General features: G+C 33.9%; 1 protein-coding gene across 1 annotated transcript in view; it reads left to right on the forward strand.

Annotated features, from left to right (window-relative positions):
* Nucleotides 1–20,770, forward strand: part of FAM98B (family with sequence similarity 98 member B) — a 37,103-nt gene that overhangs the window by 6,488 nt on the left and 9,845 nt on the right. Inside the window, exons 2-6 of the mRNA XM_038580014.1 lie at nucleotides 1,511–1,656; nucleotides 2,746–2,880; nucleotides 7,212–7,390; nucleotides 10,520–10,600; nucleotides 13,125–13,241. Of these exons, the coding sequence (XP_038435942.1) occupies nucleotides 1,511–1,656; nucleotides 2,746–2,880; nucleotides 7,212–7,390; nucleotides 10,520–10,600; nucleotides 13,125–13,241 (658 nt within the window). The remainder of the gene's footprint in view (nucleotides 1–1,510; nucleotides 1,657–2,745; nucleotides 2,881–7,211; nucleotides 7,391–10,519; nucleotides 10,601–13,124; nucleotides 13,242–20,770) is intronic.

The following is a 20,770-nucleotide window of genomic DNA, read 5'->3' on the forward strand; positions in this document are numbered from 1 at the left end:
TTGAAAGCAAAATGGAGTGTTTATCAGTATATTGAATAGGTAGTTTCATCACATAGAAAGGAATTGTTTTTTGACACATCCTTACTGGAATATATTCTTTTTTTTTTTTTAAAGATTTTATTTATTCATTCATGAGAGATACACAGAGAAAGAGAGAGAGGCAGAGACACAGACAGAGGAGAGAGAGAGAGAGAGAGGCAGAGGCACAGATAGAGGAGAAGCAGGCTCCACGCAGGGAGTCCAATGTGGGACTCGATCCTGGGACTCATCCTGGGACTCCAGGATCACGCCCCGGCCCGAAGGCAGGCACCAAACCACTGAGCCACCCAGGGATCCCCTGGGTGTTCTAATATATGTTCTAATATATGTTCTAATAATATGTTCTAATGATAAAAAGGAAAAATTGTTTTCAGCAATTTGTTAATAATTCTGGTTTTCCTATTCTGAAGCTATCTGTAATTTATATCTATTTTTATATATACTGATATTCTGTAAATGTCATTAGAAAACAGTTTTCATTCTAAGGGAAAATAAAAATGTAAGACAAATAAGTAAATATCCTACAATTTAAAATTTGAATTAGAAGTAATATGAACTCATGATATAATTTCTCTTAAAAAGATATACACACAGTAACTCCTCTTTAGTACCAGATTGTTTATTCTAAGTACCATTAAAAAGAATCAGTGCTTTTTGGAGAAATAGCCAATTCTAGGTATAAGGCAGGAACATCTTGTCATAGAAAGCAAGGAAAGTACTCATAGAATACAGGTAACAAGTCAAAGGATTCCTTGACCAACATGAATGTGTTCCCAACAAGCAGAGGTGGGACAATTTAAGTATCAAAAGAAAAAATAACTGCCAGTGGGTTAAAATCTATCAAATATGTTAAAATCTAAAAGTTTATAATGTTAAAAAAATAAAGTTCAGTTTCAGGAAGAATAATAAAAGTAGAAAACTGAGTATATAACTGAGTAGAAAATTGAGTATATAACTCAATGAATTGTAGAAAATTGAAGGTTCTATTCAAATATATTTTGTAGCAGTGTTTAAAAGGATAGAATTATAAATGGTTTAGGTTAAAATGATCTTATAGGTCCTTTTCAACTTTAATTTAAAATTTACATCTATTGCTAATTTTTTTTCAGTTTCTTGTAACTTGTATATGGTTATTAGACTCTGCTTTATTTGACTTAGTGTTGTAATATTTATCTTAAAATTGATAATTTTACTAAGAAATGATAAAATGTAAGAAAAAAGCCAAATGTCAATTAAATAGGGCAGAAATTAGCAAAACATGTCTGTAATAGACCCAATAGTAAAAATTTTAGGCTTTGCTGACCATACTATCAACTCTGCAATTGCATTGTGAAAGCGGCCAGAGAGTCTGAATGGATATATTTTTTGGCTATGTTTTGCAAAAAGTTTATTTACAAAAATAGGCAGCAGGCTTTGATATATAGAGTACTATCAAGTTTTTTTTTTTAACCTTTTATGTCTTCCTTTCTAGGTATAAGGGACCACTGTTAGAAGAGCAAGCCCTTGCCAAGGCTGCAGAGGGTGGACTATCTTCACCTGAATTTTCAGAGCTCTGTGTTTGGTTAGGCTCTCAGATTAAATCATTGTGCAACTTGGAAGAAAGTATCACTTCAGCTGGTATTGCCATTATGTTTTCCTTACTTTTGTGTAATAGTAAAGTGAAATGGTAGCTTATGATTTATAGTTTTTTTATTTATAGTTTTATCTACAAAGTTTCTACAAAGAAAAATCATTAATATTTTGAAGAACTGCCGCATGTGATAATAAATATCTTTGGATAAAATTTTATATTCAAATTGGTTCTTAAATTTACATAAGATTATAAACAATGCTTATGGTAGAAAAAGTAGAGTCTGAATTTGATTATTTAAAAAGTTTAATTTTTGAATACTGCTTATCTTAAATTAAGGTTTTGCTTTTTTAAAGTAATTTAAGTTGTATTTGTAAGCCCGTAACTCAGGACATGGGTTCGCATAGGAATACTATTAAAAAAAACACAAAAACTCCTGTGCTAGCTAAGAAATGTTTATTTAATTCATTACTGTCTTTGTAACAGGAGTCCTTGTGGGTTTTCAATTGGTGGAATTTGAGATGAACTAAAATGAAAAATAAAAAATTATTGAGCATTTGATAGGGTGCAAAGTAACCTTCCCTTCTGAAGCTATCCTTAGTTTTAAATTATTTTCTTTCTGTCACATCCAATAGAATTCACTTGAAGCAAAGTAAAATTAACTGAATTTAAAACATGTGGCACAAATTCCTACATAATTAGATTATGAAAGAAAGATAAGCAGTGAAGCTTAATTAGATGATTGTATTTATCTGAATCTATAAGAAATACAATAGAAAGAGGTCGTTTGCTCTGAAGCCAATTAATTATAGCTGTAGTAACGTTTTTGGTATTTCAGTTACTAACAAAATATTTCCAGTTTATCTGATTTTGTGGAAAGTCCATTGGAAAATAGTTAACAGGGATTGAGATATAAAAATACTTATCTTATAATTAGATACTTAAGTTCTTAAATTTAAGTGTTACTTTATTTACGTAGAAATTGTTTGATTACTTAAGGGTTAGGGTCACACTTGTAAGGATTTAGTATCAAATTGAAAATTTATAATTGAATGTAAAATCAACTAGTGGTAGATTTTACAGTTTCATATTACATGGTAAATACTCAGTAAGTCTTTTATGATTTTTCTTTAAAGGGAGAGATGATCTAGAAAGCTTCCAGCTTGAGATAAGTGGGTTTTTAAAAGAAATGGCATGTCCGTATTCCGTACTCGTATCAGGAGATATTAAAGACCGTTTAAAAAAGAAGGATGACTGTTTGAAGCTTCTATGTAAGTTATCTTTCTTTGGATATTTAAACTTGTGTTTGATGTGGTTTTTGTTATTTTCAGGATTTATAAAATTTCATTAGTGATAGCTTTAGAAATTTTTATGTTAAAGGTTTTAACATTTGACTTAAAATATGAAGCTGACTTAGAGATACTTATATAAACATTTGTAATGTGCTAAGATTTCTAGCACTTAGGATTTATTTGGCCAATATAGAATGCCCTGTGTTTGTGATTTATATATTATTTTAGTTATTTTTCCTTCATGTAATTCATCTTTCAGCATTTATGATTATATTACTTAAGTTGGTCAGTTAGAGTCCTATTTATTCTTAAAACTCTCTGAAACTAGGTAGCTAAGTAGATGATTTTGTTTTTAGTGATAGGCATTGAATGACCATTGGTTCAAAAATATTTACTGATCATTGATTATTGTACAAGAAACTGCTTTAGGCACTAGGGTTATATCATTTTTTAAAAAATTGTATTCTCTGGCCATTTGAATTCTAGTGAGTGTGACCTGTTTTTGTCACTGGTGAGTTTGGAGTATAGATTACCTTATATCTAAACAATTACCATAAATAATATATCTATTTTATTGGTGTCCTTTAATTTTTTAAATTCAGTTTAATTTCATGTTATTTTGAAAGTTCTTCAGACAATGGCCATTTGAAAGAATTTTTCTAGTGTCTTCTATTATTGAAGATTCTGTTATTTTAAGCTGTGCCATTTATAAAAAGGTCCATGTGAAACATTCCTTATAGGATGTAGTGTTAGTAATGTTTGTTTTGTTGGTACAGAAATCATAAGTGTTTAGTGCTAGCGATTGTAGTGTTGACATTTGAATTACCTTTTGGGTATTGGGAATAAAAATTATGTGCCTCTATTCCCCCATTTCTTACACTGTTTCCCCATCTTTCATTTAGTATGAGTCACTGATTTAGTAAACCATGGTTAATAATGAGAGGTCACAGTAACCCTTAAATACATTGGGATAGAAAGGAAGCTAAGAAGCAGTGGCCTAGAGGAACTTGTATGCTGTTAGTGAGAACTGTGTATTCCATTGTGTTTCCCTTTTTGTATTATCTGCTAAAAATCTGAGCAGTAATAGCAATGCAAATTTTGGTTCAAGTAAAAGTAAAGAGGAACTATAAGAGAAATTGTTACAGATTTTTCTGATTATGAAAATATGTGCCTGAAAGGTGGGGCAAAGTATGGAATTAGTGTTAAATGGGTACAGTATCAGGGAAGATAAAAATGTTCTGGAGTTGGGTTGTGGTGATGGTTTCACAACAGTGCAAGTGTACTTAATGCTACTGTATGCTTACAAATAGAATGGTAAATTTTACATATTAAGAAATTATATACTCATTATAGAAATCTTACAAAGTAGAAAGAGTTGTAAAGAAGAAAATCATTGATAATCTCATTCCCCAGAGAGATTCATTAATAATTTCTTGGTGTATTTTTTTTCCTTCTCTTTTTCCATTATATACATACATTTAAGTAAGATTGAAAGTCTAAATCATTGATAATCTCATTCCCCAGAGAGATTCATTAATAACTTCTTGGTGTATTTTTTTCTTCTCTTATATTTGGCCAATATAGAATGCCCTGTGTATAATGTGTATAATATAGAATGTATGTGTATAATGTGCCCATTATACACATACATTTAAGTAAGACTGAAAGTCTATCATAGATGCAATTCCTTCTCTTCCTTTTTTGTATATGTCATTTGCAAATATCTTCTCCCATTCTTCTCTTCCTTTTTTCCCATTTAATGTGTTGTGAGCATTTCCCTGTCACTTAATATTTAAAAAAAAATAATTTATTTTATTTTTTTTTCTTGTTTATATTTTATATTTATTAAGGTCAATATGTAACCAACCAATGGAGAAGTACTAGTAATGAAGTCTATCCTTTGGTGGAATTATTCAGCCAATTTTCTTAAAAGTCTCAGAATATATATAAATACAGCAGGGTTGCATGAAAGCAGCACTATCAGAGGAAAAACAAAATCATTTTTGAGCTTTCTCTGTTGTACAAGAAATGTGATATATGTTACTATAAATTTATTCCATTCATATTAAAGCTGAATTCATGTTAATATAAATTAAACAAGAAAGTCAATAAAATGCCTTCTGTGAACCAGGTTTGAGTTCTCAAACATGTGATAATAATAGCTAATGCTTAGCAAATAATAATAATAATAATAATAATAATAGCTACTGTTTATAGAACTATATGTTAGAAACTGTGCTAAGTATTTTAAATGTATTATTTAATTTGATTCCCACAGAAGCCTTATAAAGTAATTACTTTCATTTTTATTTATTTTTTTTTAATTTTTTTAAATTGGCTACATAATGCTGTAGACATAACATTTTTATAAAATGAGCATTTAGATTCTTTGCTATTTTTAATTCATTGTTCATCTTTTTGTGGGGGGTTACTTTTACTTAAAGATTTTGAACATTTAAAAATAAAGTCTTGTTGTGTGTTGCCATACTTTGCTCCAGAGATCTTATACCAGTTCATAGCCTTACCACCATCTCTTCCATCTTTATCTTGAGTTTGACTCTCTTTAAAACATACTGCTATAAGAAGCCTCTTGATATTTTTCTTGGACTTGTTTGCAACATGTATAAAGAAAAAAGGCCTAAGTCCTTACTATGTGAAGAGCTTTTATAATCAAGAAGAAAAAGATAAAAACTCACTGGAAAAATCTGTACAACACAAAAGAAATGAACTGGCACTCTATAGAAAAAGTTTTAAAAGAGTTGCTAATAAGCATGAAAAGATGCACAGTATTCATCAGAGTTAAAAAGTTACAAAAATAAAATTACAGAATACTATTTTTTACTTAAACCCATGAACCAACTTCTGCTAGCGTCAAACTTTTCTTCTGTAGCTTCCTCACCTTTGCGAGCCATCATAGAATTGAGTTAGGGCCTTGCTCTGGATTAGATTGGTTTAAGGAATGTTGTGACTGGTTTGGTCTTCTATTCAGACCACTCAGACTTTCTCCATACAGCAGTAAGGCTATTTCACTTTTCTTCTTTGTGTGTTCCCTGGAGCAGCACTTTCAGTCCCCTTTAAGAATTACCAAAATGTGACACAGAGATATGAAATGAGCAAATGTTGGAAAAATAGTACTGATAGACTTGCTCAACACTGGGTTGCCACAGACCCTCCAGTTAGTACAAAACGCATTTATCTGTGTAGTGAAGTGAAATGCAATAAAACAAGGTATGTCTGTAATTTTAGATGATACTTCTCAGCTGACGTTGAAACTGCTGTGTTGTAGGATGTTTTTGTAGTGTGCATTTATAACTTTAAACAAAACCAAAATCTAGTATTTTAACTACTACAGTGAAAGTTAATTTTTTTTTAAAGATTTTATTTATTTATTCATGAGAGAGACACAGAGAGAGAGAGGCAGAGACACAGGCAGAGGGAGAAGCAGGCTCCATGCAGGGAACCTAAACAAAATCTGGTATTTTAACTACTACAGTGAAAGTTCATTTTTTTTTTTAAGATTTTATTTATTTATTCATGAGAGAGACAGAGAGGCAGAGACACAGGCAGAGGGAGAAAGAAGCAGGCTCCATGCAGGGAACCTGATATGGGACTCGATCCTGGGTCTCTAGGATCACGCCCTGGGCTGAAGGTGGTGCTAAACCGCTGAGGCACCCAAGGCTGCCAGCAAAATTTTTTTGAAAGACTTTATTTATTTATTTTTAGAGAGATAGAAAGCACAGGTAGAGGGGCAGAGGGAGAGAAGCAGACTCCCTGCTGAGTGGGGAACTTGAGGGGGGCTTGATCTCAGGTCCCTGAGACCACTGACCAAAATGTATCAGACTTTGCTTAGGAGTACTTTCCCAGGTCCCTCTGATTTTGAGACCTTATTAAAATGTCACCAGTTTTGTAAACATTTATATTTGATAACTTCAGTTTTTCCCTTCCCCCAGCCCCTGAAAACCACCATTCTCCTCTGTGCTTTGTGAGTTTGACTGTGTTAGGCTCCTCATAAAAGTGATATCACATAGTATTTGGCCTTCTGTGTTTGGCTTATTTTACTTTGCATAATGTCTTCCAGGTGCATCCATGTAGTCACGGCTGGGTTTCCTTTTTTAAGGCGGAATAATACTCCATTGTGTGTATATACCACATTTTCTTCATCTGTTGAAGGGCACTATGTCCTACTACAAAGGGATAGCAGTGCAAATCTCTTTGAAATCCTGATTTCAAGTCCTTTGGATATATACCTAAAAGTGGATTTTTAAGTTCTTTTATATTTTAACAGTATATTTTTCCCTTTTTTATCATAGTATTTTTAAGTACAGAGCTTCAAGCTTCACAGATACTGCAGAATAAGAAACGTAAAAATTCTCAATTAGATAAAAACAGTGAAATTTATCAAGAAGTTCAAGCTATCTGTGATACTCTTGGTGTACCCAAGTCAGCAACTTCTGACATTCCGCTTATGCTAAACCAAGTGGAATCAAAGGTACTGTATTTATTTTTTTTGTTTCCTCAAAATGGAATTAAATACTAACATATAAATAAATATTGTATTAAAAATGAAAATATTTCCTTTAAGGTACGTTCCATTTCAAGAGAACTTTATCTTCTGTTAACTAAATTTTGGATTTTGAATTAATATGCATGTGACTTAATTTGCCTATAGCTAATGTTCAGGAATCTGATCTTAATGAGTGAGGGCCCTTAGACTTTTTTGAGTTTTCTTTGATAGAAATCACTTTGCAAGTTAAAGGATCCCTTTCCTAAATAAAGTTCTACTGTAGTATAATGAAAGAAGTAGAGTAATCTTCAAAGTCAAAGGCAAACTATATTTTTTAAAAAAGAATATTGTTAAAAAAAAAGAATATTGTTAATAGAATTGTAATATGGCTGTCTTTGGCAGTGAGCAAGCACAGTTTCTAGTGGATAGGTGTTTAGTAAGTGTTCGTTGTTTAGAGATTGAATGAATGAGTACCCTGCTGTAGTTAGAAACAACCACAAACTATAAACTTTTTGAAATTTTCTCTTTAGTTCTTAAACTACCCTTCTTGACTGTTGAGCCACTAATAAATTAGAGAGAATGCTACTCTTGCACACCAAATTCAGCCTGGTTCCTAGGAGTCCTCTAGGAGAATAATACAGGATTCATTTTAAAGGAAAACATTCTTGCTCTTAAGAATATGTACTAAAAGCCATTTTTAGACATGCTGTGTTATACAAAATCCTTAAATAAAATACTTGTGCTTTGATAATTTATGAACTGAAAAATAAAAAGCTTTGTCTTCATTGAACATAAGAGAATTTTGGTATCATTAAAATGAAAACACAGTTTAAAAAACATTTTTTCTTTTTGTGGAACCTGCAGACCAAAGAAAAATTCTGTGAATTGCCCAAAAACATTGTTCTGGAATTAACAAGTTTCTCTTCAGTACTTATTTTCTCTTTTTGTCTGGATTAAGAATGATCTGGGATTGGCTAAATTGTCTGGGGTAATTTCAAATTAAGACAGATTTCTAGGCTCTTTCTAATCTTCCAGTGCTTCTATATATTGATCCTAAAGAGGCTTTTCCTTTTTATGGGTCTCAGTATTAAAAATATCTCCAAACCTCTGGTTTGCCTACCTGAAGTAGGCCATAATGCCTGTGTTCAAATGCTGGCAGGTTAATTATAAGATAGTTGTTACTATGGTCATTGTGGCCAAATACTTACCTAAAAAGGTTTTTTTTCTCCCCTCAGTTCCTATCAAAAGGAGAAATTTCCTTATTGTACATGTGATGTGTTCAGAATACACTTTGTCATCATTTGGGAAGAAAATTATTTTTTAACTTGAAGGTGTTCAAATGTGAATCTAATGTAATTATAGTAATATTAGTGGCAGAAATATGGTATTTGCTGTTCTAAATATTTATATGTAATAACTTTTAATTCTTCCATCATATATATTTATGTATGATTAGGTAGTTACTACTATTATCTTCAACAGACATATGAGGAGACTGAGGTACTGAAAGATTTAATAAATGGGACAAGTATGTTTTGGAGTAGTAGTGGTAGACTTGAGATTTGAATATAGGCAACCTCCAGAGTGTGTGCCTTTAGCCCTCTCTATTTGAGTTTAATTCTCAAACTTACTAAAACTTGTCCAATGTTGAAATCCTGGGAATGGAGCTGGATGTGATTATGTGTAAGAAACTGTAAGTATGCCTTCAGAATCCTTCTTGAGTGAGGGGTTACAACTCATACTTTTAGTAATATATGAAATGATCAAAGTTGGAGGTATGTACAATAGTTGGGAAATCTACAGAAATTGAATATCTTAAAATAATAACAATATGTGAGAATTGTATCATTGTTGAACAGGCTGACTTGGCCACGAAACTAATAAAACTTAAGCTTTGGGCCACTCATTTGCAGGAGTTCTTTCCAAGCTAATTAAAAAAAAAAAAATACAGCTTTCTGAAGATAGAGTTCACATATCATAAAATTCACACACAAAATAGATAAATTTTAGTATTTTTAAATTATATTTAGTATATTTAGAGAGTACAGCCATCATCCAAATTGAATTTTAGAACATTTCCATCACCCTCAAAAGAAACCTTATGCTCATTTATAGTCACTCACCATCACCACCACCAGTTTCTAAGCTAATTTTGTGGTCAGTTTTTTGTTTTTTTTTTTTTTAAGATTTTATTTATTTATTCATGAGAGACACAGAGGAAGAGGCAGAGACACAGGTAGGGGGAGAAGCAGGCTCCCTGCGGGGAGCTGCATGTGGGACTCGATCCTGGGATCATGCCCTGGGCCAAAGGCAGACGCTTAACCGCTGAGCCACCCAGGCGTCCCTGTGGTCACAATTTTTAATTCTTAAAGAGTGCTCCTGACATTAAATAAGCTTCATGTTCCTCAAAAATCTCTTGATTATTTTCCCTAGTTACCTTATAACTAAGCAACTGTAGATAGGCCATTGGCCATTTGGCTTTGAAATTGCCTTTAGATAATCAAGTTACTTCTGTTAGGAGGGTGAGCCCAACTTAGGCTATCATTTCTCAGTCATTTTCTTCAGGATAAATTACTGTTATTGGAATGGCTGATATCGTGAAAGCAAAGACAAATGTCTAATATCTTTTTCACTAAAATAAAAGTGTTGGCAGTAATTCAAATTAGTGGCTTTGGAAAAGTAATGAAATGTGTATGTGGTGGCTATAATTTAGAGGGCTTGCTTTCCTGTTGTCTTGCTGAACAGTGGAATCAGAATGCTTAGAATTGGAATGTGTATAAGAGTGTGGATAAGAGTGTGCCATTTCAAGGAGAAATTCCCAAAATTATTTTACATAAGTCTGTACAGATTTTCATAGTAAAACCTTTCAGTAACTACTTTCTATACTCATCTGTGTACATTATTTCTTACTCTGGAAAAGGTGTGCTATAGTTTGAATTCATATAGCTAATGCTTCTTTGAAAAAGATACTCTTCATTGTGGTGATATTCTTTCCTGGTATGTGAAGTTATATTTCAGTTATTTCACTTTAACATTTAAAACAACATGTTAAGAAAGAATAAGATTATTTAATTAGATATATACATTTTCACAATCTTCTATATTTACTTTTAGGTGAAAGATATTCTCTCAAAAGTCCAGAAAAATCATGTGGGAAAACCACTGCTGAAAATTGATTTAAATCTGGAACAAGCGGTAAATTCTCTCCCTTTATTAGTTTTATGTAATTAAATTAGTGAATATGGCTTAATTTTATTAGTGGACACTTAGATTTTACAATGAGTGGCATGCATTTATTATTTTGGAGAATTAAAATGGATTGATAGCATAGAGAGTAATAGGTCGGCCAAGAGTATGTATAGCACCTAATATGTTAGTATAGTTGTGATTTGAAAAAGGTAGTTGTTCAAAGCCAAGGTAGAAATTTGGGGCATTTTCTTTCCTTATTAGTTCAGACCATTTAGCAAGTAGATGTTTTACTTACTTGCTTGATTAAAAATGACGTAAATGCTCCTAGTTGTAGAATTTATTTATTTATTTATTTATTTATTTATTTATTTATTTATTTATTTATTTATTTATTTAAATATTTTATTTATTTATGACAGATACAGAGAGAGAGAGAGAGAGGCAGAGACACAGGCAGAGGGAGAAGCAGGCTCCATGCACCGGGAGCCCGATGTGGGATTCGATCCTGGGTCTCCAGGATCACACCCTGGGCCAAAGGCAGGCACCAAACCTCTGCGCCACCCAGGGATCCCTAGTTGTAGAATTTAATTAATATGTTTACTGTCTTCTGAATATCATAAATGTCCTATCAGATACTCTTTATTATTTAAAAAATTTTACCATAAAGTCTCATGGGATCAGGAAGTGGTCACCATGTACAATATCTTTTGAATCAGTAGGAAGTATTGACCACAGTTTTTTTTTTTTTTTTTTTTCCTCATTAAACTTTTGTTTTAATAGGTCTCAAAATTGTGTGACAGATTTTTGGTCAAGTTGTTTCCATTAAAAACTACTGATTTTAAAAACTAATATCTTAAAACTGCCACACACACTCAAAAAAGACAAATGGTCCACAAAGTATTTTCCTTTCCTTCTGAAGGTTTTACGATGTATTGTGATCATTAACCAGTCTTTTACTATTAAACTTAAATGGCCAATTGACACAAACAGTTCTGAGACCATTCTTCTACCACTGATTAAGACTGGGGTGGCAGGTATTGGGGATAGTATTCATTTAGCCTTCTGAGCTTTCTGGGCAGATTTGGTGACTTTGCCAGCTCCAGCTGCCTTCTTGTCCGCTGCTTTGATGACACCCACAGCAACCGTCTGTCTCATGTTACAACCAGCAAAATAGCCCAGAGGAGGATGGTCAGAGAAGCTCTCAACACACATAGGTTTGCCAGAACCATGTCAACGATGGCAGCATCCCTAGATTTCAAGAACTTGGGACCATCTTCCAGCTTTTTTCCAGAATGACGATCTATCTTCTCCTTCAGCTCAGCAAACTTGCAAGCAATGTGAGCTGTGTGACAATCCAGCACAGGTGTATATCCAGCATTGATTTGGCCTGGATGGTTCAGGATAATTACCTGAGCCGTGAAGCCAGCTGTTTCCATTGGTGGGTCATTTTGCTGTCACCAGCCACATTGCCGTGACGAACGTCTTTGGCAGATACGTTCTTGACATTGAAGCCCACATTGTCCCCAAGAAGAGCCTCACTCAAAGCTTCATGTGCATTTCAACAGACTTTACTTCACTTGTAACACTGACTGGAGCAAAGGTGACCACCATGCCAGGCTTAAAAACACCAGTCTCCACTCGACCCACTGGAACAGTACCAATACCATCAATTTTATAGACGTCCTGGAGAGGCAGACGCAAGGGCTTATCAGTTGGATGAGTTGGTGTCCCTTGAACCAAGGCATGTTAGCATTTGGCTCCAGCATGTTGTCACCATTCCAACCAGAAATTGGCACAAGTGCTACTGTGTCGGGGTTGTAGCCAATTTTCTTAATGTAGGTGCTGACTTCCTTAACGATTTCCTCATATCTCTTCTGGCTGTAGGGTGGTTCAGTGGAATCCATTTTGTTAATGCCAACAATTAGTTGTTTTATACTCAGTGTGTAAACATACTCACCAGAGCATGTTTTATACCATGCTCACAGATCTGCCTATTCTTGCAGATACCTGCTTCAAATTCACCAACACCAGCAGCAACAATCAGGACAGCACAGTCAGCCTGAGATGTGCCTGTAATCATGTTTTTGATAAAGTCTCTGTGTCCTGGGGCATCAATGATGGTCACATAATACTTGCTGGTCTCCAATTTCCACAGGGAGTTATCAGTGGTGATACCACGTTCACGTTTAGCTTTCAGTTTATCCAAGACCCAGGCATACTTAAAGGAGCCTTTTCCCATCTCAGCAGCCTCCTTCTCAAATTTTTCGATATTATTTTGTCAATCCCACCTCATTTGTAGATCACATGGCCAGTAGTGGTAGACTTGCCTGAATCTACATGTCCAATGAGGACGATGTTGATGTGAGTCTTTTCCTTTCCCATTTTGGTTTAGGTTTAGTGGTGGTTTTCATGACACCTGTGTTTTGGCAGCAAGCCCGTTGCGAAAAAGGTTGACCACCGTTTTAAAATTTCTTTTCTGCGCATAAAGGAAGAGTGTAAAGCTTATGATTTTTGTTTTTGAATTCTTTAGGAACAACTAGAAAGAATCAATGATGCTCTTTCCTGTGAGTATGAGTGCCGCCGGCGGATGCTAATGAAACGGTTAGATGTGACAGTGCAGTCCTTTGGTTGGTCTGATAGAGCAAAGGTAAGACTGTTTTCCCAGTTGTGTCCTGTAGGTGGTACTCTGTGACAGCTCTTCAGGCTGTCTTGTCTGTTATTATAGAACTGTGCCATATTTGCACTTAACCGTTCTGTCTGAAGCACATGCCCAGGCCAACTAGCAGTCTTATCTAATGATCCTAGTCTTTTGTAAATCCCTCTCTGCAGATATCTTAATTTTTCTCCAGATCTTTCACATTTATTTAAAACTCATAGATGGTGTGAGTTATGCAATAATATACATAACGAATGGGCATGATATGAGACAGATATAGTAAGCAACTGGTCAAGACAGCAGAATTTTGGAATAGGCACAAGTAGTACTGATGCCAAAACAAGTCTTCTTAAAAGTGTCTTAAGGCTATGGACTGTGTTCTAGTTGAAGAGGAGGTTGGAAGCCGGGGGCATTCCCAAATAATGAATCTCTTCATATATAGCTTGCTAGAGAGCCATCTCTCTTCACTCCCATTTTATGGCTTTAATCTGTACCCAGACCTTGTTTGGGTACCCTGCTCCACTCTTCATCATAGTCTAGAAACTCTCCAGACAGTAAGCTGGGACAATTATAGGGCTCACCACATTTGATTTCCCTGTTTCAGAGATTACTGTTTTGTGCTCCTTGATATCCAGTGTCTGAAAATCACTGGTTCATATGGGTTGTCCACTTTTCTAGTTGTTTCAGGTGGGAGAGTAAATCTGGTGCCTCTTAGTCTCAGGTATCATCTCATCATCATCATCATCATCATCATATTTTTATATTGACCGGAGAGTTCTGCCCCACGTTGTATTTGCTGGGGTCACTTGTGCAGCTTCATTCAGCTGATACTTGGACTGGGCTGGAATATTCAAGATGGTTGTCTTGTATGTCTCAGTTCTGCTGATTGCGATGGTGCTTTGGTTGTCTTCTTGGTTCTTATGTGGTCTGTGTCTCCATGTGGTGGTGTCTTGTATTGGTTTCCTATGGCTGTTGAAACAAATTAGCATACACTTAGTAGTGGGTTAAATAATAAATATTTATTCTCTTACAGTTCTTGAGATCAGAAGTCCTAAAATGAAGGTATTAGCAAGGTTGCATTCTCCCAGATGCTTCAGAGGAGAATCTGTTTCCTTTGTATTTCCCAGATGCTCCAGAGGAGAATCTATTTCCTTTGTATTTCCTATCTTCCAAATGCCACCTGCATACCTAGACTCTTGACCTCATCTTCTTATCTTCAAACTAGTGTCAGATTGTCCATTCTTTGTCTCTTTCTCTTCTTCCATTTTCTTATCACCTTTTGTCTCTTTCTTATAAATATTCCTGTGATTATACTGGGCCCACTCAGATAATACAGAATAATCTTTCCACCTCAAGATCCTTAAGTTAATCACATTGATATCTGTAAGGTAACATATTCCCAGGTCCCAGGGATTAGGATATCGACATCTCTGGGAAGCTGTTTTTTATTTTACCAGGTATCTCATCTTCCTTCTGTTGGATTTTGCTTTTTACTTGCATTGTATTTCTGTATTTCTATACTCCTGCTGCTTTTTTCTTAATATATTTTTTAAAATCAGGTATTCTCACGAGTCTTCCATTTTCTCTATACTTTCCCTTCCAAAAGATAATACTCCCCTATTGCAATTTTAGGCTTTTTGCATGGCCATCCTTGGCTATTCCACTATTTCTCTCATCTGGTGACAACCTTTTTCATTCTTTATTCCCTCGTTCTTCTATAGTAAACCCATAAGTAACTTCCTAATAAAAGGTGCATAGGAGATGATTTTTCTGAATGCTTATATTCTGAAAATATGTTTATTCTGCTGCCATATTTGATTGATAATGTGGGTAAATATAAAAATCTAGGTTGAAAATATTTTCCCCTAAGAATACTGAAGGTATCATTTCATTGTTTTCTAGTTTAGTACTGCTGGTGAGAAACCTGATGTCCTTCTGTGTCCTTTTAGATGACTTTCAATTTTTCTTTGGAAACTTTTGGACTCTTTTCTCTAGTCTTGGAGTTCTGAAATTTCATAGTAAGTGTTGGTATGGGTTGTCTTCCATTTATTGTGCTAAATACTAAGTGGACCTTTGAATCTGTTAGACTCTTAGCTTTTATATTTTTCTTCATTAATTTCTTCTCTTTTGTTTTCTTTGTTTTCTCTTTCTGCAATTCTTGTTAGTCAGATTTTGAACATCCAGGATAGATCCACTTAAGTTGCTTTATTTTTTTCTCTAATTTACCATCTCTTTTCTTTTTTTGTTGCGCTTAGAAATGTCCTCAATTTTATTTTGCTTTTAATATTGAATCTTTGTTTTTGCCATCAGTTTTTAATTTCTAGGGAGTCTTTTTGGTTCTTGAGTTTTCACTTTTTTCCTATTTTTTCCTTGTTAATGGATGTATTATCTTCTTAAATAGAGATGAAAAATTTAAAAAAAAATTGTCTTCAATGATCTCTTTTGTCCAGGGTAATTTTTGGTTGGTTTTTCTTAGTTTCTTTCTTATGGTGGTTTTCTTCAAATGCATGATGGTTCTTGGTTGTTCATATTTAAAAGCAAGACATTGAAAAGCTCTATTTTGCTTTTTAGATTTCACATATAAGTGAAATCCAAGGGTATTTCTCTTTCTCTGGCTTATTTCACTTAGCATTATACCCTCTAGATTCATCCATGTTGTTACAAATGACAACTTCATTCTTTTTTTATGGCTGAATAATATTCCATTATTTGTGCATATATGTGTGTATACACACAGACAGCCTTCCCACATCTTTTGTATCCATTCATCTATCAGTGTCCACTGAGATATTAGGTTGCTTCCATATCTTGGCTATTGTAAATAATTGTAATTGTAAATAATTCTGCAGTGAACCTGAGTTGTATGAGTTCTTTATATATTTTATATATTTTGGACGTAAAACCCTTATTGGTAATATCGTTTGCAAATCATTTGCAAATCACTTCTCACATTCAGTAGGTTGTTTAGTTTTGTTGGTTTTCCTTGCTGTGTGAAGACTTTCTTTTTTTTTTCTTTTTTTTTTTTTTAAGACTTTCTTTTTTGATGTCTCATTTGTTTATTTTTGCTTTTGCTGTCCTTGCCTGAGGAGACAGATCAAAAAAAAAAAAAAATACTGCTAAGATTGGTGCCAAATAGCTTACTGTTTTCTTCTAGGAATTTTAATATTGGTTTCAGTTCTTATTTTAAGTCTTTAACCCATTTTGAGTTTATTTTTGTATATGATGTAAGAAGGTAGTCCAGGTTCATTCTTATGCATGTAGCTGTCCAGTTTTCCCAGCACTATTTATCGAAGAGATTCCCCTTTCCCCCTTGAATATACTTACCTCCTTTGTTGTATATTAATTGACCATATAAGCATGGGTTTATTTCTGGGCTTTCTATTGTGTTAAAGTGATCTATGTGTCTGTTTTTTTTGTGCTAGTACCATACTGTTTTGATTGCTATAGTTTGTACATAGTTTATAATCAGGGAGTGTGCAAGTCCAGCTTTGTTCTTTCTCACAAGTACTTTTGCTATTTGGTATCTTTTCTGGTTACATATGAAATTTAGTATTATTTTAGTAGTAGTATTCTGATTCTGTGAAAAATGCCATTGGTGTTTTTATAGAACTTGCATTGAATCTGTAAATTACTTTGGGTAGTATGGACATTTTAACAATATTAATTCTTCTAATCCATGAGCATGGCATATCTTTCCACTTATTTGTGTTGCCTTGAGGTTCTTTCATCAGTGTCTTATAATTTTCAGTGTACAGGTTTTTCCCCTCTGCGGCAAAATTATTCCTAGGTTTTTTTTTTTTTTTTTTTTTAATGCAGTTGTAAATGGAATTGTTTTCTTAATAGCTCTTTCAGATAGTTTGTTATTAGTATATAGAAACAACAGATTTCTGTATATTAATTTTGTATCCTGCAACTTTACTGAATTCATGTGTTCGTTTTAATAGTTTTTTTAGTGGAGTCTTTTAGGGTTTTCTGTATATAGTATCATGTCATCTACACATGACAGTTTTGCTTTTTCTTTTCAGTTTGGAAACCTTTTTTTCCCCTAGCCTAATCTCTGTGGCTAGGACTTCCAGTACTGTGTTAAGTGGCAAGAGTAGGCATCCTTGTTTTGTTCCTGATCTTAGAGGAAAAACTTCCAGCTTTTCACTGTTGAGTGTGATGTTTACAATAGGTTTGTCATATATGGCTTTTATTATGTTGAGGTATGTGATCTACTTTGTTGAGTTTTTATCATTAATGGATGTTGAATTCTGTTAGATATTTTTTCTGCATCTATTGAAATGATCGATCATGTGACTTTTATCTTTCATTTCGTTAATGTGTTTCACATTTGATTGCAGATGTTAAAACATCTTTTATATGTGGAATAAATCCCACGTGATTATGGTGTATAATCTTTTTAATGTATTGAATTTGTTTTGCTAATCGTTTGTTGAGTTTTGCATCTATGTTTATCAGAGATATTGGCCTGTAATTTATTTTTGTTACTGTCTTTGCTTTCAGAGTAGTGGTGGCCTTTTCAAATGAGTATGGAAACATTTCATCTTCTTCAATTTTATGGGATAATTTGAGAAAGATAGCTATTAACTCTTTACATGTTTGGTAGAACTTAGCTGTGAAACTCTGGTTCTGGACTTTTTTTTGTTGGGAGTATTTTAATGACTGATTGAATTTCATTGCTAATAATCCTATTCAGATTTTCTTTTTTTTTTTAAAGTATTTTATTTATTTATTCATGAGAGACACAGAGAGAGGGGCAGAGACACAAGGCAGAGGGAGAAGCAGGCTCCATTCAGGGAGCCTGATGTGGAACTTGATCCCAGGACTCCAGGATCACGACCTGAGCCAAAGGCAGATGCGCTTAACTGCTGAGCCACGCAGGCATCCCCTATTCAGATTTTCTATTTCTTCAGGATTTCAGTCTTGAAAGATTGTATGTTTCTTGGGATTTATTATAAGTGTCTTATTGGCATGTAATTGTTCAATGATAATCTCTTATCCTTCGTATTTTGGTGGTATTGATTGCAATTTCTCTAATTCTCCTTGTTTCAGCTCTTTTTTTTTGTGGATGAATTTGGCTAAAGCTTTATCAATTTTATCTTCAGAGAATCAGTTGTTTCATTGATATTTTCTATATTTTTTTTAGTCTCTAGTGCATTTCTGTTTTGATCTTTATTTTTTTTTAAGATTTTATTTATTTATTCATGACAGACACAGAGAGAGAGGCAGAGACACAGGCAGAGGAAGGAGCAGGCTCCATGTGGGGAGCCCGACGTGGGACTCGATCCTGGGACCCCAGGATCACACCCTGGGCCAAAGGTGGTGCTAAACCGCTGAGCCACCCGGGCTGCCCTGTTTTGATCTTTATTATTTCTTTCCTTCTGTCAACTTTGGGCTTTGTTCTTTTTCTAGTTCCTTTAGGTGTAGATTATTTGAGGATTGTCTTGTTTTTTGAGATAAGCCTGTATTGCTTTCCTCTTAGAACTGCTTTTGTTGTATCCCATAGATTTTGGAGTGTTGTATTTCCATTTTCATCATCTCTATTTTTTTTTAAGATTTTATTTATTTATTGAGAGAGAAAATGCAAGCACAAGCAGGGAGAGAGAAAAGGAGAAGCCGACTCTCTGCTGAGCAGAGAACCTGATGTAGAGCTCAATCCCACAGCCTTGGCATCATAACCTAAGCTGAAGGCAGACACTTAACCAACTGAGCCACCCAGGTGCCCTCGTCTCAGTATTTTAAAATTTTCTCTTTGATTTCTTCATTGACTCATTGGTTGTTTAATACATGTTATTTAGTTTCCACTTGTTTATTTTTTCCAGTTGGCTTCTCGTAATGGATTTCTAGTTTTGTGCTGTTGTCACTGGAAGTGATGCATGGGATGATTTCATTCTTCTTAAATTTTTTGAGACTTGTTTTGTGGCCTAACATCTGGTCTGTCCTGGGGAATGTTCCACATACATTTGAAAAGAATGTGTATTCTGCTTTTGTATGGAATGTTCTGTATATATTTTTTAAGTCCATTTGGTCTAATGTGTTGTTTAGGGCCAGTGTTTCCTTTTTGATTTTTCTGTTTGGATGATCTATCCATAGTTGTAAGTGTGGTGTTAAAATTCCCCACTATTATTATATTAGCTTCTTTTATGTCTGTCAATATTTTGCTTTATGTTATCTAGATGCTCCTATGTTGGGTACATAAATATTTACAAGTGTTATATCCTTTTGTTGATTGACCCTTTTTTCATCGTGTAATACCTGTTTATCTTTTGTTATGGTCTTTGTTTTGTCTAATATAAGGGTGGGTATCCAGCTTTCTTTCCATTTCCATTTGAATAGAATATCTTTTTTTATTCCATTACTCACCATCCATTCTATCTTTAGATCTGTAGTGAGTCTCTTGTAGCATATAAATGAGTCTTGTTCTTGTATCTATTCAGCCACCCTGTGTCTTTTGGTTAGAGAATTTATTTCATTAATATTTAAAGTAATTATTGATAGGTGTGTACTTAGTTGCCATTTTGTTAATTGTTTTCTGTTTTTTTTGTAGTTCTTCCCTGTCATATCTTCTTGCCTTGCTCTCTTTCCTTGTAGTTTGATGCCTTTCTATAGTGTTATGTTTGGCTTCTATTCACTTTATTTTTTGTGTATCATAGGGTTTTGGTTGTGATTAGTAGGAGTCTTATATATAACAACCTGTGTATTTAATGGTCTATTTTAAGTTGATGGTCACTTAGAATGAGTTGATGAACACCTACTAGGAGCACTGCAGTTTTACTTCCCACTCCCACCAACATTGTATGTTTCTGGTATCATACATTATATCATTTTATTTTATGTATCCCATAACTAATTATTTTAGTTATAGTTGATTTAATACTTTTGTCTTTTAGCCTTCATACCAGTTTTTATAAGTGTTTATTATATAATTGCCTTTACCAATGAGAGTTTTTTCTTTCACATATATATTTTCTAATTTCTAGCCATGGTCTTTCATTTCTGCTTAAAGAATCTTTTTAACATTTCTTATCTTTTTAGTGTTGATGAACTCCATTGCTTGTCTGGGAAACTCTTACTTCCCTGTCAATTCTGAATGATAACCTTGTTGGATATTCTTAGTTGTGATTTTTCTTTTCAGCACATTGAATAGACCGTGTCACTCCCTTCTGGCCTACAAGATTTTTGCTAAAAGAATCAGCTGATAGACTTATATATAACTAGTTTTTTTTTGTTGTTGTTGTTGTCTTTAAGATTCTCTCCTTTTTTAACTTTCGATATGTTAATTATCAGTGCGTTGTGTTATGGATCTCTTCGGGGCTCTCTTTGCTTCCTGGATCTGGTTATCTGTTTCCTTTCCTAGGTTAGGGAAGTTCATAGCCATTATTTTTTCAAATAAGTTTTTGCCTCTTTTTTTCTCTTTTTTCCTTCTGGGATCCTTATAATGCAAATATTAGTATATTTGATGTCTTGGAGGTCCCTTAAACTGTCCTTGCTTTTCTTTTTATTTTTTAAAGATTTTA

This window comes from Canis lupus, chromosome 30 (genome assembly GCF_011100685.1).
Source record: "Canis lupus familiaris isolate Mischka breed German Shepherd chromosome 30, alternate assembly UU_Cfam_GSD_1.0, whole genome shotgun sequence".
Classification (NCBI taxonomy): Eukaryota; Metazoa; Chordata; class Mammalia; order Carnivora; family Canidae; genus Canis; species Canis lupus.